We start from the raw sequence: 18,214 nt of genomic DNA on the forward strand, positions 1-18,214 counted from the left end.
CCATTTTTGGCTGAATGGTTCCATAAAGAACCGTTAACATACTATGTTAACGTCTATTATGTTATAATAGAATAAATTTAATATTTGTTCATGCTGTTAAACTGTTGATGTGCAGGGAATGTGTGTGTTGATTTCTTTTAACATAATAGAACCTCTATCTTTCACAAAAGGTTATTTAAACTATAAAAAAGGAAAAAATGATTTTCAAAAGAAATCATTTTAAGTAAATGGTTGTTTGGAGAATCAAAAATGGCTTCTATATGGCATTGCTGTGAAGAACTTTGGGAACTGTAACGATGCACATAAATATAGACTTTAAGAGAATGGGAAGTGGGGACCTGACAAGAGCTGAGATGATAGAGCTGGATAAAGAAGGACGCGGTCTCTTGACATGTCTTCACCACAAAATTTCAAATGCTATTAGATTATTAATGATAATCTTAAACTATAATTTATTTTATTATTAAGTTTATTTATTTTATTTAGCCTTGTTGTGCAAGCTCTCTGGAGCTTGTGCAGAGGCAGCAGCTTTTGCCAGAGGGGAACTGGAATCCCCTGGTTGGGCCTGGGTTCTCCTGAGGTTTTTTTTCTCGATTAGAGTTTTGGGTTCCTCGCCACCGTTTGCATACTGTTTTTGCACTATCTGCCTGACCGGGGGGGCTGCTTTAGAATTTTAAAGTTTTACTTAATTAATATTGCATATAGGAATTTATAGTCTGTTATATTTGACCTGTGCTTCTCTCTCCTTTATCCTTTATCCTAAATGTGTGCTCTCACTGAGCGTGTGTGTGTGTGTGTGTGCGTACTTGTCTGTGTACGTACGTGTGTGTGTTGTGTGTGTGTGCGTGCGCATCCGTGTGTGTGTGTGTGTCTCTATGTCTATGTGTGTTAGTACGTGTGCATATTGTGTGTGTGGAGTGTTTTGTATGTGGGTATGTCTGTCTTCTGTGTTTTCAACCTTTTCTTATTTCTGCAGGTACAACTTTAATTATTTTGCTTATAGTCAATATGTCTCATGTACAGCTGCTTTGTAACAATGAAAATTGTAAAAGCGCTATATAAATAAAGTTGAGTTGAGTTGAGTTGTACTGCAAGCAATCAGAGTCCAAACTAAAGACCACCACATTCACTATATATTTTACATTCACACCTACACAGCAGCAGACCTCTGGCATTTTAAAACAGTATTGAGCAGATTTATTTCACTCCAGTGAACATGACCCGTAAACCAACTAAAATCTGATATTTTCCAAGCATTTTTCAATGTCCCGGTAAGCTGTTTCCCCATCTAATTTACAGAGATTTCATGTTACTGTCTATCAGTCCTGCGAATAAATATCTATTTCAATTTGATTCCATCTAGCCGAAACTGAAAGTATGTAAATGACAACATTGACATTAAGTCAAGGCTGGATGCAGCTGACACACTGTGGATTCAATCTGTTTAAATAAATAAAGCCGACCCTCGAAACAAGTCAAATCTTGCTATTGATCGTAACTGAGAGTGACACAAGGGGTACAGAAAGAAAAGAAAATGGAAATGCGAATCAATTCACAATGAGACAACATTCATAACAGACCTGACAGTTTCCACGGCAACCTCACGTGGCTCTTCTCCATGGCGGGTGCTGGCTGAAGAAATAGATCTGATCTATGAGTGAAATGGCATTCATGCGGAGTTGACCTCGAATAAGCACCTGAAGCCAGAGCACAGCCAGCCACAGATAAATGACAAGCCACAGAAAGTGTGTGTGTGATGAGCTTATTTTGTTGTCACTGACAAGAGTCATGCTTTGAAGGAATAGTTCACCCAAAAATGAAATTTATGCTATAAAATAAACAAAATCCTAGCTGCTCCTGGCCCTGTAATGGTAATGAATAGTAACTATATTTTTGAAGCTCCGGAAAGGGCATATATCCATCATAAATGATGAATACAATTCATATTTTGAGCTTATTTATAGGTTGTGTTAGAATTTGAACATGCATGGATAAGAAGACTACATCCGTAATGACGGCACGCCGGCTCAACGACTCTCAACATCGAATCCCATTGGTTCGGAGACATCCAAGAATGGAAGCGATTCGACATTGAGATACGCAGAGCCGTCGTGCCTCCATTACAACTGTAGTTTTATCATGTAATTTGTAGTTTTTCTTAACATCTCAAATTGGATTATAGTTTATTAAGATAAAACTCAACCATTTCAATGCTAACCAGCATTTCTCACTCTACCCTTCGCTACAGTAAAGGGTCTCCCTCATATTTGTAGAAACAATGGACCTAGACCTAGAATTCCCAGTAGATAGAAGCAACCTTGAGACAGATCTAAGAGTTAGGGTGACAATAACAACAGAATAACAATAAAGATGGTCATCCAGTACATAGACAGTCATTCACCCAGCCAATGGCTAAACCAACCCATATGCCTCAGACAAAAACAATAATTTACTTTTTTGTGTGTGAAAAATGTGTCTGTTTAACACATGCTAATGGATATATACATATTTATAAGGTGGCTGCATAGTTTACAACCAGACACAAACCATACTGCCAAGCGCATTCTCTCTTACATGAAGGTGAACAAAACATACGCAGTACACGTAACACATATTAAACGAGTAGTAAATACACAAACCATACACAGATCCTCGACCAGATGGGTTGTGTGCGTCTGTATGAAATGAGATCAGCAGGTTAGCTGAAACAGACATTGGTTCTTGCCTTAAGGCAAAGAAACAGTCCACCACTGACAGCAATTAAATTCCCTCCCTGAACACCCAGCTAATGCATTTTAAACCAAGCTCTTTCTCTCCTTAAAAACGAACATATAAAGCACGATATTAGAGTGCATCAACACTTTATATAATACTTAATTTAATTGATATGCACACTAATTGAAGCTTATACACTAAATACATGAATACAAAATAAAACGCTTGTAAAAGGCTGAAATGCATGACAACAAAACTGGGGAGAGGGAAAGAGAACATCCATTTACGGTCTGCTGCAATATAAAGGCTCGTAGCACCTCTTAAATCTCTTGAGGAAATATATTTTTATCTCGGATCTAATTTCAAACCTGACAAAACAAGATACCCCAAGACCCAACACCTTGTCTTGAGATAAGGTGTATATGGTACTTTGGCTGGTGTGAGATCATAGTCTCATTATAGAAGTCAGGCCATTAAACTGAAGTATGGAAAGAGATGCATCAGTCCTTAAAATGTCTTGGAGAACGAAAAGTCTGAGAGAATCAACACTTTATTATAACCATCAACCTTTTTCTAACACATCTGAATTTAAACAACACTTTACATTTTAAACTTTGGAACACACGTGCTTGATCTGCACTTGTTGGTGCTACAGACATGAATTACGTCTCAAATCTGGCCACTTGTTGAGGAAAGGTATGTTATCGCATTTCTAGGCCATAAATTCAGCGATTAGATTCATAGCCTTTGCACAGGTAAGCAGCATGTTTCACCAGAAAACGTAAAAATGTAGTTAAAGCTGAAGTGTGTGATTTCTGGAAGTGCCACCCAACAGAAAACAATTATTTTTTTCTATCGCCCATTGGTCAGTCAAACAGGCAGCAAGGGTATTGGTTGAACCAGTGTTGCTGGTCGACATGCTCCAATAGAGCATTTTTTTTGCCGCAATGTCATGATGTTTACACTTTTTGAGGAGAAATAATAATTATCGCTGCATACTGAGCAAGAAATATAAATATGATCATATGATATGATTTTTTATCACTAAATTGAATAGGTTAAATAATAAATACAATTATAAATAATAAAAAATTATAATTGTATTAAATAAAAAAATCTCTATAAAAATCTATGAAGTGAAAGCTATGTTAAAGCTATAGATGGTTTCAGCGGCAACAAGATAAACAAATATTATGTGGCCCAAACTTAACTTCCGGTAGACCTCCACAAAGAATAAATAACTGCATAGTTTTATTTTAATTTAACACAATGAATATACATATATATATATATATATATATATACACACAGTGAGGGAAATAATTATTTGATCCCCTGCTGATTTTGTAAGCTTGCCTGCTTACAAAGAAATGAAGGGTCTATCATTTTTATGGTAGGTTTATTTAAACTGATGTTTGTGTGATTATTTGGAAATAGAAGAAATACAAAAGAACTATCAATTGCCCTTGGACTGGAGCTCCCTGCAAGATTTCCTCAATGGGGTAAAGATGATCATGAGAAAGGTTAAAGATCAGCCCAGAACTACAAGGAAGAAGCCTGTTAATGATTTCAAGACAGTTGGGACCACAGTTAGCAAGCAAACCATCGGTAACACGCTATGCCATATATATATATACAGTACATATATATAATAATTTTAATATTATAATCAATATTAAAATATAGAAATTAATATTAATACAAATGAAATATAACAATTTGTTATATTATAACCAAACACGGACAGAATGTTAAATTCTGTCAAAGTGCATGCATCCGATTAAACCGTCAATATATCAATCTTTTTTGCATATACTGTATTATTATGCTTACCTATTAAAACAGAAGTACGCAAGTCAGGCTCAAACACATAAAGAACGACCAAAGAGCATGAAACTGAATCCCAACATTTGTAATTACAGGCACCTGCAGAAAACACGAAGCCGACTTCACAGTGAAAGCATCAAAGTCTCTGCACTCACTTAACTTCAAACCAGAGAGAGGAAAGAGTTTCCTTTAGAAATGGGATTCACACAAGTCTTCCACCAGTACTATAGCTCACAGTCCAGGAGGAATCGGCATGGGAATACGTGAAATAAGAACAAGAGGCAGCCAAAACAAAACGAAAACCTCGTCAGCCAATTATTTCTGGAAAATGAGTTGCCGGCAGCGAAGAGCAACGTGCGCCGTGTTTATGGACTCTGTGCTCCAAATGTGCGCTGATCTCAGGCAGAAGTGTTTAATTTTTCATATGCATCTTAATTGCTATCTGGAACCTCACCGTGGGGAGAGGAAGAAAAACAAAAGGGCTGGGCAGGTCCTGCAGAGACCGGGGTAATTAACTAAATTTGGATCGGTTCATTTGAAGAGAACGCAGCCGGTGTAGCTCGCCAGCCTCAATCTTACGTCTTTGAATTAATTCAACAAAATAAGTGTAACTGGTCATAACAGACATAAAAAGCCTGTGTATATTCCAGAGCTGGAATATTAATGGCTAGCGGTTTTCAGAAGCGGCTCATAATTACGAGGTCCACAGCGGTCATTACAGTGAAAGAGCTCTTCATATTCTGCCCAATTAAAGTTTGAATCCTTCCTCTGCGTGAGTTTTAAAAGGTCACAGCTTTGACAAATGAGGATGAGAACAACTTCCACAATGTGAAAGAAAAAACAGAACGGTGAATGTGATGACAGCAGAGACTGTGGGGAAATGAAGAGGAGGTATGAAATGAAGCACATTTTTTGACAAGAAAAATAGGCTGTTTTATGCTTCACTTTTTTTTTTTTTTTTTTAACTCTGAAGGTCAACTAATGTGCATTTTCGAAATGGTTGCTTAAACGGGATGTCTTGAGACTTTTAAAAATGCAGAGAACAGAATTTTATGAGGACATTGTGGTGAAAAAAACAAACAAACCCTGAGATGCATAAACGAAACATCCATAATGAATCTGAGAATAAAAAATTCCAAGGACAAGATGAAGAGTTGGTGCTGTTAGTCATGGTCATGGTCCAAATCATTTCCTGAACATTAAAATGTCAAAGTAGACAAAGAGTGGGGACACTTTGCTGTATACTAATTATGTGACAGAAGTGTGTGAAGAGTGCGGTATTTAGGTCAAGCTTTAGAGAATGAAGTCAGAACAGCACACAAAACAGCAGGAAGGGCTTTGCAGGCGTTGACACCAAAGGACTGCTTTGGGTCATGGCATAAAGTCAAAGCTATTTATTCCCATTTAATCTTTACTGCCAAAAATAGCTCATCACTGTGTCTAACGGTTTGACGTTTTTCTATTTAAAAAAGTGGCAGAATAGAACAACAAACTCTTTCATAAGAGACTTAACATTAGCATCCATCATAAACAAATCAAACATGTTTTGATGACAACTCAATGAAAAGACAACTGAGGATTGTACAAAAATGCGTATAGGACAGCACAGGTATAACCCAACAACTGGTTTTATGCATATTTCTCCTAAAAATGGGTTGAAACAATCTAGGATTTTTTGAGAATGTGTCATTTTAGGACAACTGGCCTCTATAAGGAAAAACAGGAGAACAACCAACTAATGCCCATATTACTGATCATTTCTTAATTACTTTTTACCAGCACTACTATAAACATTTAAGACTCATTGGCTTAACACTTAAAGCATGGAAAATAAAGATACTCTTAAAAAAACGCTGGGTTGTTTCTACCTATGAATGGGTGAAAAATGAATAAACCCATGGGTAACCATGTTGAAAATTCCCATCCCATTTAATCTTAATGGTGGGTTTTGTCCATACTGATGTCTATTTTCTGTCCAGATCACCCAGCAACAAAAACACTTGAGACTCAACTGTTTTACGTAAGATGCTTGAGACCAATTAGTCAAATCATTCAGGCAAACATTTTTATCATCCCTACTGTCTAAAATGCACTGCCATACATTCACATCTGCGTTTGAGTGCTCAGACTACGTTTAAAAACGGCAGCATGTACCCCCGTAAATGGATAATGTTCGGTTAGGCAGGTTTGTCTAAGAGCTCCACCTCTTACATAAGACACTGCAGACCCACATTTAAAATTCTTGACATTTATCTCCATGAGCAGGCCACATCACAACCCTCTTCTACCCTAAATGCGTTCTGCTGTATATAGGCTATATACTGTAAGTGTATTTATCCAAAGTTTCTGATCCTAAGCAAAACCAAGGACATCCAGGTCTTCTTTTCAGATATGAATAATGGATGTGTTCTCCTGGCTGGACAGGTGAAGTTATTGAGGGCAGTAAGAAAAACATTGTGTTGTGAACATACGCTTTGTCTTTCTATTTCTCCTGCTCAGTGGTTGTTGAATGCTAACCCTTGAAGAGAAAGAGTGAGTCATCGCTCCCTGTGGTGACAATGTTGATGGGGACTGCAGCCTTTAGATTTTTTCTTTTGGCATTTAGGATTTTTGAAGTGAACGGACACCCTGACTCTCTTACTTACAGCTTAAATGATGAATATTTTGCCAATTTAATGTGACATTTCATTATAAGCCAACCATGTAAAATATGATGAGTAAAGATTGTTAAATGATTTTCTGAATCAGTGGTTTGGATGAAATTGAGTTTCAAGTAGAGGCTAAAAGGACTGAAGTGCACTGAATTGCAAATAATACATTTATGTTATAATAAAAAAAAAATCGCAAATATATATTTTTAAGGATAACTACATAAGTAGCCTCAACAACTTTGAATACATTGAAAATTACTAACCCTGTTTCAAACCTGTACACATTTCATTGTCCTGATGAACACTATTTTCCAACATATTTGGAAGAATGTTTGTTACCAAACTGCTCTGGGGCACTACTGACTAACATAGTAGGAAAAAATGGTACTACATCAATGGTGCTTCAGAACTGTTTGGTTTCACACATTCTTCAAAATATTCTGTTAAACAAAAAAGATTTAAATAAATCTGCAGGTTTGAAACAACTTGAGGGTGAGTAAATGATGACAGAATTTCATTTTTGGCTAAACTATCCCTTTAACCTGGCATGATAGCAATATGGATCATCTGCAAGACAGATGCAAGAAAGATAAAAAAAAGGTTGTGTACTGTATGAGTATCAAGAGACCTCTTATAATAATAATAATAATAATAATGTAACAAAAATAAATTTCAAAGTTTGATTTAAAAAAAGGTTTGATTTTATATAGTAAGCAATTTCGGTACGATGTTGGATCACCACACAGCATTCAGTGTAAAGAGTCCAAAAGCAAAACTAGATAAACCGTCTTCGCTATCTTTTGCTTGAAATTGTACATGTACAACTTGTCCGTGAAACACGGTGCAAACATACAAAGAACACTGCCTTGATTTAGATAAGATACAGGAAAAACATTATCTTCAAGGTACACTGCAAAATTCTGGTTCATTACTTTGCGCCACAGACCGGCTCGGTTGGCCCATTGCAGAGAACATCAGATTAAGAGCCTGAAGACAGAAACAGCAGGTGCATTTCACAAAGCAACAACAGCATTTAGGATTGAAACCAGATAGGGTAAATGGAAAAAAGCTAACAGCACAATTACACCGAGGTAGACAGGATAACAACAGACCTCAGCAGCCCCTGCCATAAGTGTTATAAACGCCTTGGTTTGGTTAGCAGCACAGTGGAGGGTCTTTCAAGTAGTTATTCATAACTTCCTTTTGCATATTTAATCCAGTACACAGTCGCTCACTTGAATTGTTAGCAACCTCTTGTAACAATGATAGGAGATGAGCGAATACGCTGTTGTAATGTTTTGTGTCTTTTTGAAATAAAGAGGTCAAACGTGTTTTTTTTTACAGAATGGAAACAGATTTCATTCAAGATGTAAGTGACAAAGGATTGACTGTATATTTATGAGAGGCAGATCTACTTATGTGGGCCTCAGACAGCCAATAAAAGCTCCATTAACCACACTAAAGACCAGAATCCCTGAGAGAGGAAAACAAATCACCGTTTAAAATATACAACCAGTGCATAACTTATACATCTGACACCTTTGTATGAAGGCACTTTAACTAGGAAGCACAATGAAAATGCTCATTTATCTTTTCTATTTTATTTGTAAAATATAGTTTTAGAATTTGGTAGCAGCCGTTTAATCTTAATGTAATATTTGAAAGCTAGTACGTCAATTATATAACCACAAAGAAAACGTTGCCTACAGCAATAACACAAGCTTTCCTTTCTGCCCCTGTCTATATGCAAATATTATGCAAATTGAAGGGTATGTAAATGCAACTGTTGCCAGACTCTAGAAAAACGCAAAAATCCCTTGTTTCTTCTTTCCTGGATGTGTGCATTTAACAGACCGAAATGACGTGTGGATACCCAGAAGACTGTACAACTGCAGTATAAGCAAATCACTTGTGTCAGACTTCCTCGATGTCAATGCAATTTGTTAGCTTAGGTCTCTATACAGTCTCTAATGTATAAAAACTGTATGCTTTTAAATTGGAAAAAATACAAACTTACTATTTTAATTTCCTGTATAAAATGTGAGTGTTGTTTGCCTGTGAAATATAAATCCCATCATTTAGAAAAAGAGAGGGACAAGTTATGCCAAAGTTTAGTACTTCTTTAAATCTGCTTGTTAGAATCCCTATAAGCAATTAACCGCAATTCATCTCCTGGCAAGATTGCCAAATCCAGCCCAACACCACCACTTGTGCCTCTTCTAGTGAACTTTTGACATAACCATAAATCTTATGAAAACTGATCAGATGCATCACTTTGCATAATCAGCTATGGTTCGAATCACAAAAATGTTATTATACGCCTAAAAAAATAAAAATAATTGTGCCAGCCTGAAACGCACACACAGTTGCTTGTGCTGTAGTTGAAAGGTAAACACCATCTGCCTGTCCAGCATGGTTCCCTTTAAAACATCCCATCCCCTGTTCTGTGTCTCCCTCACACTTCATACAATAAAGACCCACAGGAACAGTTCACCCTGCCCTCACAACTAAGATGTAAGGATTTTGAACTACATCACCACAGGTTAAACCAACCCTGGGTCATTTTCACAGGCCTTTACCATGCTGTTATGCCTATGAGAATAACAACTTACTTGGCTTGGGGATATGAAGATATACAGTATATATGCGATTGGGGATATATAGCATAGACATATGTTGTCATAGAAATAATTAGGCATGATAACAAAGTAACGCAAACTTAAAAACTAAAATGTCTAAAAAAAAACTTGTAAATATGTGACCCTGGACCACATACGAGTCATAAGTAGCGCGGGTATATTTGTAGCAATAGCCAACAAGGCATTGTATGGGTCAAAATGATATATTTTTCTTGTATGCAAAAAATCATTAGGATTTAAGTAAAGATCACACAAAGATATTTTGTAAATTTCCTACTGTAAATATATATCAATTCTTACTTTTTGGGAGTGGATGCAGCAAAATTGTGAAAAACACTCCAACAAACATTGCTCACTGCTGCCTGCTCAAGTTTGGTATATGTAAAGCTTAGAATTTTCGCCTTCGTGTTCATCTACTCTCCCCCAACATCACTACAGCGGTAAGCCAATAGAGAGAGTAAAACAAACCTGTTTCTTTTAGCAACGGCCTGCTACAGCGCCTCTGCTTAACAACTTCAAAGGTGAATTCTCAATATTTGAATTTTTTTCTACCCTCAGATTTCAGATTTTTAAATATTTGTACAGTATCTCTACCAAATATCGTCCTATCCTAACAAAGCATACAGTACATCAATGGAAAGTTGTTTTATTTAGCTTTCAGATGATGTATTAATCTCAATTTCGAAAAAAGTTTCCTGATGCTGGGTCCAGGGTCACAAATAAGGTATGTAAATATTACAATGTGCTGTTATATATATAACTGCACTCACCCTGTAATACAAGATATGAGTCGTACCATACACCCCTATACCTGCTTGTACTGTCACAATAAAGTGTTATTCGTTATATTCTAATACTTAATACCAGCATCTACCAAGAGTTCATTAGTTAGAAAAATAATTTGACAGTTCAGAATATTATTTTCCACGAGCTATTTCCTGGAAGCTGCCTTATATTGTATCGAATGTCATTTGTCAAACAAACTGCACACACATCTAAAAGAGTAATTCCCTTTTAAAAATCTAGAATAGTGCTGCATCACGAGGAATATTATTTATGGGGGCACTCGCCGATGTGTTTATGAATTCATCATCTGTGGGTTATTTGTCACATAAAGCGATGATCAATTCAACGGGCGATGATAAATTCAACAGGCCTTGATATCAAACTTTCTCCCACATTTCCCCGATCACACTTAGAGTTACTGCTTTTTGATATATTGATGCCTGTCACTTAAACACTTTATATTATCGTGTACACAGGCACCTAGTGTAAAAATAGTATAAATTGCAGCCCTTCTCAGTCTTAAATAACAGCAGACTATTACATCTTAATAACAGCATGCCACAGTCTAAAAAGCCCAGCAAATAAGCAGCAATTAGTGTGTCCACAGCTCCTATTTCAGTATACAAGGCTTTTTTTTAAAGAGGATCTGCTTAAACGCTGGCATATTAATTAGCACTTTATTAGGACACTGCGCTTCACTGCCGTGCTGAGTACATTATTCATGCATAAACATAAGGGCTGAGATAATCATGTAGCTTCTGTGTAGCATTATAGCCATTCAAGATTTGTACCGTTTAGTTCTACATCAGTGCACGGCTTAATGGCTCTGCATTTGCAAGAAGTGGGCAATGCTGCCACCTAATGGTTTAAAACAACCTTGAGCATCATAGAAGTGAAAGTGAAGTGAAAGTGACCTATTAGTCAGATATGGTGACCCACACCCGAAATGTGACCTCTGCATTTAACCCATCCAGAGAGTAGTGAACACACGCACAGCAAGTGGTGAACACACGTACACCCGGAGCAGTGGGCAGCTATCACTGCAGCGCCCGGGGAAAGACGATAGAAGCCTTCTTTCAATTTTTAGTATGAAACAAACCTACTAGGGTTTATTACCTAAGGGTCATTTCATTGTTCTTGGAAACACTAACCAAATTATACACCCTAATGTAAAAAAAGAAATTCCATACATTTGTGTTAGGTCCACGTTTCTTTGGAACTTTCCCTGTGTAATTTTTCATAAAATGATGTATTTCGAGATATACTATGCATAATTATTGACCACAATTTTGCCAAGCCTTTGTAGCAACCAAGAATGAGAAAAGATTATTCAGACCATGGTTATGGTCAAAGCGTGCTACTAGTGGAGCCAGACCACTCGGAGCATACGGGGTTAAGTGTTTGACCACATTAGTGATGAAGCAAATCAGTTCCTTACTCAACCCTAACTGAGATTAATAAAATGATTTGTCATTAGGTGCCCCTCATATCCTTGCAAAAACATGCCATACCAGCTTGCCTTCCCAAGGCATCAACAGATACATTATTTCCTCTCTAAAGGGTGTAGTACTAAGCATGGGCAGCAGATGTAGCTATGGCACTACGCTTTATTCACTGCAGCAAAGCATTCAAACCATTGTTCAAAACATTCAAGTCAACATCTCAGCATAAAGCAGATTAAAGAACTCTGATAAAGGTTATATTGCTGCAATTGAGACAAATCGATGCCCTATTTCTAGAACGGCATAAACAGCCACACTGTTATCTGACCTTGACATTTAGAAATAAAACGAAACTAGAAATTATTATTTGCATTATGACGAAGCAAATTTATAAATTAATCTTACTAAAACATATTTCACATTCACAAGAAAAGCTCATAGCATTTTTTTATCCTTAGGCACATTTTCTCCAAAGATTTTTCATAATAAAAATGGATGCATTACAAATCAAGTGGTTTCAAAGTTAAAATCCCTTTTTCAAGAAATTACGGTCTGTAATAGGAAATCTTTCTGAATCAACCTAAATTAAAGGCATGACAACAAATACTATTATGACATAAATAGTGAAATGCATAAAGATCTTTAAAAAGCTAAGCATCCTTTCATACCATGCATGTCTTCTTCATTTTAAAGTGAAAAATGACCTGGACATGTTCTTGACAGGTTTAATGAGATTCATTCTTACATCGTGAGCAACTGATGATGCATCTTAGATCCTCTTCATCACCATGTGGCAATTTCTGTCCATGTAGCATATTGTGCATTTGCATGCATTTGTGTTATATAGAGTGTGCGTGGTGTGTGTGTGCGTTCTAGCTTTCCTGTAGCTCAGTGGTAAGAGCATGGCATTAACAACGCCAAGGTCGTGGGTTCGCAGGGGATTGCACATACTTAGAAACAAAATGTATAGGATAATGCAATGTAAGTCGCTTTGGATAAAAGCGTCTGCCAAATGCATAAATGTAAATGTACACGTGTGCTCACCTGTCCTGCAGTAAGCGAGGGGGCAGACTGGCCAAAAGACTGGCTCCTCATGCGGACCAAGTTGTTTGGCTCTACAGCGTGCTGCTGCCAGGCCAGCTGACTCACTCCACCGTGCATGCTGCTGGACAGAGGCAGAAGCTGCTTTCCTGCAGAACACAGACTTAAGTGGTCAAGATGTGATCTGCACCTGTTTGCATACATGTCTGTGTTCTAAAAGAGTCAAATCAAAGCCATAGAGTCCCACTGCTAGTTCATCTGTTTACCTCTATAAAAAGACAAACACACCATTGTACACCCCAGTGCATAAGTGGAATAAAGCAACAGCAAATTTCTTTCATCGACAGAGCGTTTTATAATGGCTCTGGTCCAGATTGCGTTGCAGAACGCGTTGTGAAGTCTTCCTCACATTCAGCTGCATTATGGGCCGTTAACGTGTTATTGCAGCAATGTTAGAGCCAGAGACAACACAAAGTCTCAAGGCAAAATCATGCAAAATCACTTTCACTCAGATATTCTGGCAGAGACATTTAGCCACACACGCTCCTGTCAACAGATATCTGACAAGCAAATGACAATGGGTCAATGTGCCAGCTGCAATGCTATTGTAGTTTTTGTATTGTCACTTTACAAATGTGGAATGCATTCACGTAACATCGCAGCTCATTCATTTTATTACAGTGCTGTACGTCACACCAGGCCAAATATGCAGGTGTGGTTGCATGTGCTCACCGGTGAGGATGCCGGCCATGCTGCTGCGGCGTGCTCTGCTGTCATCCTGACTGAGCTGTCGCTGCAGTTTGGTCTTTCCTGCGGCAGGAGACAGGTCTGGGTTACTGAGCTTCCTGAACAGCAGGGGAGGTGGCGCCGGGAGATCCTGCAGAAACACACACAGATTAGGACAAACTCATACACATTTGTTTTGAAAACATTCACAAAATTACAATGCTGTGAAATGCCACACAAGAGACTGCTGTAACTGCAGGGATATGAATCGGGCCAGGGGACTTCAACCTGTGTCAAGCTTTGAACCCCTTGGTGGATAGAGAAATAACATCTGGCTTATATAATGTGCATACAGTACCTTATTAATGTGTTTACAGAGACTGTTATGCTTACATCACAATAACTATCCCACGGTCATTGGCTCAAGGGAACACAAGCTAACAAACACACATGATAAATGCACTTTGTTGCTTTGAATTTTAGGGGCCCTATAACAGGCGTAACGGAAAGTGTTTTTTGCAAGTTTCAGCCGGATGCAGTTTTCATTTTCACGTCCTGCCCCACGTTGTGTAAATAGCAAATGCATTTGTGCCCATTTGTGCCCCCATGGGCGTGCTGGTCTTAAAACGAGGTGTGTTCAGGCGCATTGTTGGCCCATTGCTATTTTATGGCAACTGAAATAGACTGTGCCATTGACCAACTAAAACCTGGTCTTCAGTCAACGGTGCAGTATTTTTTGAGTTATTTAAAAAGCGCGTTAGTAATATGCACTTGTAGGCGGTGCTCGGCGCGCATACATTCTGCTTATTACACACAGAGGAACACGCAGCAGCACACAAACATGCCAAATATTTAAAATAAATTGATAAAAGATTATTATTGTGTACATCAAGATTAAAATCCGGCTTGTGCTGTAGATGGTCTGCTCGCGTGCTTTAACCTCTCACAAGAGCAGATGCGTTTCCTTTCTGGTGAAGTGTCGAGTCTTTAATCTTCCCAATTCCGCCATGTAAATAGCAAATCCGCCATGGCGCGAGTGCAACTGGCTCTTGAAGGGAATGGGAGATGAGACTCTGATTGGTTTACTGCATGTTTTGCCCAAAACACACCCATGACTCATTAAGAGAATAGGGACAACCCTTTTAGACCATGCACCTGGAGCGCCAACCATTTTCCCCATCGTTAAACTAGCAAAAGTGGATTCAGACACACCCTAAGTGCACTTGCGCCTTAGACCATGTGCTTATATTGTTAAAATAGGGACCTATGTAAAAGTGGTTCTGAAAAAGACTCGTGTATGTATGTTACCTTTAAAACCATGTTAACTTCTTAATTTTTCCACAAAACAAAACAAAATATCACTGGACCCAGAACCACAGTGAGCCACTCTGGCCCCCACTGCATCACACACAACCACAAACACACTGTGAATAATTGATCTCTAAATGAGCTCTTTCTGCCAAGATACCTGCAGCTGTTACTTTGTTGGCCTGTATATTGCCACTATTAACAAATCACTGGAAAGACAACAACAACTTGAAGCTTCCGTCAACACAAATTACACAGACTATCACATCAGAATATAAGTAACAAGTGGTAAATTTATCGAACCCAAATTATGAGCCAAATAATTAAATATCTTTACAGACGCCTGCAGATTCATTCATACTCCCTGTGTTCTTCGTCAGGATGAAAAACAGATGTTGCCATGGAAACCTGGCGGGATCCCTGCACTGGTCACATCCTCTCTGTGGTGTCACAAGATTCCAGAAACATCTGGACGCCCTGCGCTTATAAAACCATACCGGAGCACATAAAAGACCCAAGAATCGTGTTTAAGAGCCATGATACATGCAAACGCTAATGTTCTCACTAGCTTGCACACACAGACTGAAACTCTTTTTTTATTTAAAATAAACAAAAGCATTGGGTCAAAACAAAGGGGGGCTGGTTGACAGTGATGTCAGTCTGGAGTCTTGGGGCTGATCAGCTGAGGATCATGGATACAGATGACTACATGTGAACACAAGGTCTTAGAGGGACACCAGTCTCAGGACATGCATTTCAACAGTGCTTAAGCATTAACTTTCTTTTGATGATAAAGTACATAGTGGATCATTACTAACTAATAATAACTATACTATAATTACAAATTGCCAAATAATAACAAGTGATATAGAAACAAGAGTGAACACTTAGATGTTCAATGCATATTTACAGCTAAATGAAAATGTATATGCAGACTGTCCCAGGTGCTATTTTCCATATACATCAAATTTCATCCTGTTTCTCGGCTTCGTAAAGCTACCGCGTGGCTTCAAAAGAGTTTGTGCATTGTACTATTATTACAAACTTTCAGTATTGCTTGAAGTAGTCCTTTTAACAGCTGTATTTTGCACCAGCCTGTATTGTTTCTCGCTTGCTCCGCCAAACACATTTTGACATCAGAGCACAAAAGAGCAAACTGCACGTTTAACTCATGACCTCAGAGGCCTTAATGACTCTCCAGTGAAAGCTCTGTATGTTTATATCCAGCTCACGTTGCACACTTGTGGCTGAGCTAATTTCACTTCCACACATGTTTTTCCACAGCTCATCAATCTCTCCGGTCCAGACACTGGTTCATGCATTTTTTTCTCCATTTAGACTGACAGTTCTAGTCTTAGTGAGGGAAACTCACCGATTACTCATAAAAGAAAAGGGAAATGTGTTGGGTTATCACCGGAGATGACTAATTGGGCTCAATGAGATTAACAAGCAGATTAGCTGAATGGACTCGTGCAGGATATGAGCCAGGATATGACATCAGAGGATAAACTAGAATAGAAAAAAGTTTAAAGACCATTCCAAGCCCTGATTAGATTTTTAAAGCAATATTTTATGTGCAATTATTTTCAGTCATTTTGACCTCCCTAAAAATGTAAACTATAATGTAAATAGGTTATTTTTTCATACAAATAATTTATACAAACTACAACCAATTTTTGTTTCAAGACTATTACATCATGTAGACTTTTACATAGGGAAGCACCGGATGTTCGGCAACCGAAAATATTTGGCCGAAAATAGCAAAAAAGCATGTTCGGTGTAAAATGCAGAATTGCTTGCATTGCTGTTTTTTTTCATTAAATGATTTTGCAGTGTAGCCTATAATAATCCAACAGTTTTTGTTAATTCATATTTTTATTTTATAATGTTGAATGACACTTTTTAATGAAGTGTTTTGTTGTAGGAGTACAGAGTACAGTACATTCTTTCAGCAGTCAGTTATACGCCTAATATAGGCTATTCAAGAAGGGAGAGTGGTCACTTTTTTGTTTTAATTTAATTTGACTTGTTTTGCTCAATTTTATTTTAAGTTATATTGTATTATATTGAAAAGCAAGACAAAATATAAAAAGCACATTTTTACCATTCAGTTTATGCAATAGTGAAAAAATTGTCACAAACACAAAAAGCCATGTTCAGTATTCGGCCTTGGGCCAAGTGTTTCACTATTATTCAGCTTCGGCCAAGAATTTTTATTTTGGTGCATTCCTACTTTTACACTAGGGCTGGACAATAATTGAATAACAATAACTACTGCGATAGAATTAATTTCGATAACGATGATATGGTTTTTAAACACATTTTCGATATTTCAATATACATTACACATCCGGGTCTGAGCCCTTGCTCTGCTCCGCGGCAGTGGCTACTGGTGTTATGGAGCGCCACTCCATCTTGCTCCAGTATAAATCTTTAGTTTAAGCCCATGTTCACACTTAACTTCTTTTTTGAGAAGAAATAGTTGACCAAGGCGCTTTTTTACTAAAAAAAAAACGCTGGAAGCGTTTGGTTACAAACAGCAGCCGAACGTCAAGACTTCGTCGTCAGCGTGCACGGAGCGTGCACAGAGAAACAGATAGGCAGCGTAACGGAAGTCTATTTGAATTACAAACAGAGAGCGTATTTGCAATAACTAATCACATATTTAAAAACTACAATATTCATTTCTCGCTGGAAATGCAATCAGAAGTTGTTGAAAGTGAAAATTAAACTTACATTTATACAAAACTATGCTCTGGGAAATATAATCATACATAAAATTCAGTGGGCGTTAATAATTGAAAATTATTAATTTAGAAGAATATGTCAAAAGAAAAAACGTGTCAAGTAATGGGAGGCTTGTGCCCCTGTAGAGCTTTGAAAATATGACAATGCTTTAAAGCACATTTGAAGTTATGGAATTATGCTTTGAAGCACATTTAGAAAAGTTACTCTCAATTTTATTGGTAAACATGATTCTAATATTTGAAACTTACACAAGGTAAGGGCACAGTCCTATACAAAAATATTTGATTCTAATAATCATATGTAGCTTTGCACACTGCTGGCATCTAGAATG

At 37.6% G+C, this 18,214-nt stretch overlaps 1 protein-coding gene across 2 annotated transcripts in view; it reads right to left on the bottom strand.

The window, feature by feature from the left end:
- Positions 1-18,214, bottom strand: part of mast2 (microtubule associated serine/threonine kinase 2) — a 133,886-nt gene that overhangs the window by 83,291 nt on the left and 32,381 nt on the right. For both annotated transcript variants that reach the window (XM_057337233.1, XM_057337232.1), the window contains exons 2-3: positions 13,834-13,978; positions 13,105-13,250 (exon numbers count right to left, since the gene is read on the bottom strand). In XM_057337233.1, coding sequence (XP_057193216.1) covers positions 13,105-13,250; positions 13,834-13,978 — 291 coding nt within the window. The remainder of the gene's footprint in view (positions 1-13,104; positions 13,251-13,833; positions 13,979-18,214) is intronic.

This window comes from Triplophysa rosa, linkage group LG7, assembly GCF_024868665.1.
Source record: "Triplophysa rosa linkage group LG7, Trosa_1v2, whole genome shotgun sequence".
Lineage (NCBI taxonomy): Eukaryota > Metazoa > Chordata > Actinopteri > Cypriniformes > Nemacheilidae > Triplophysa > Triplophysa rosa.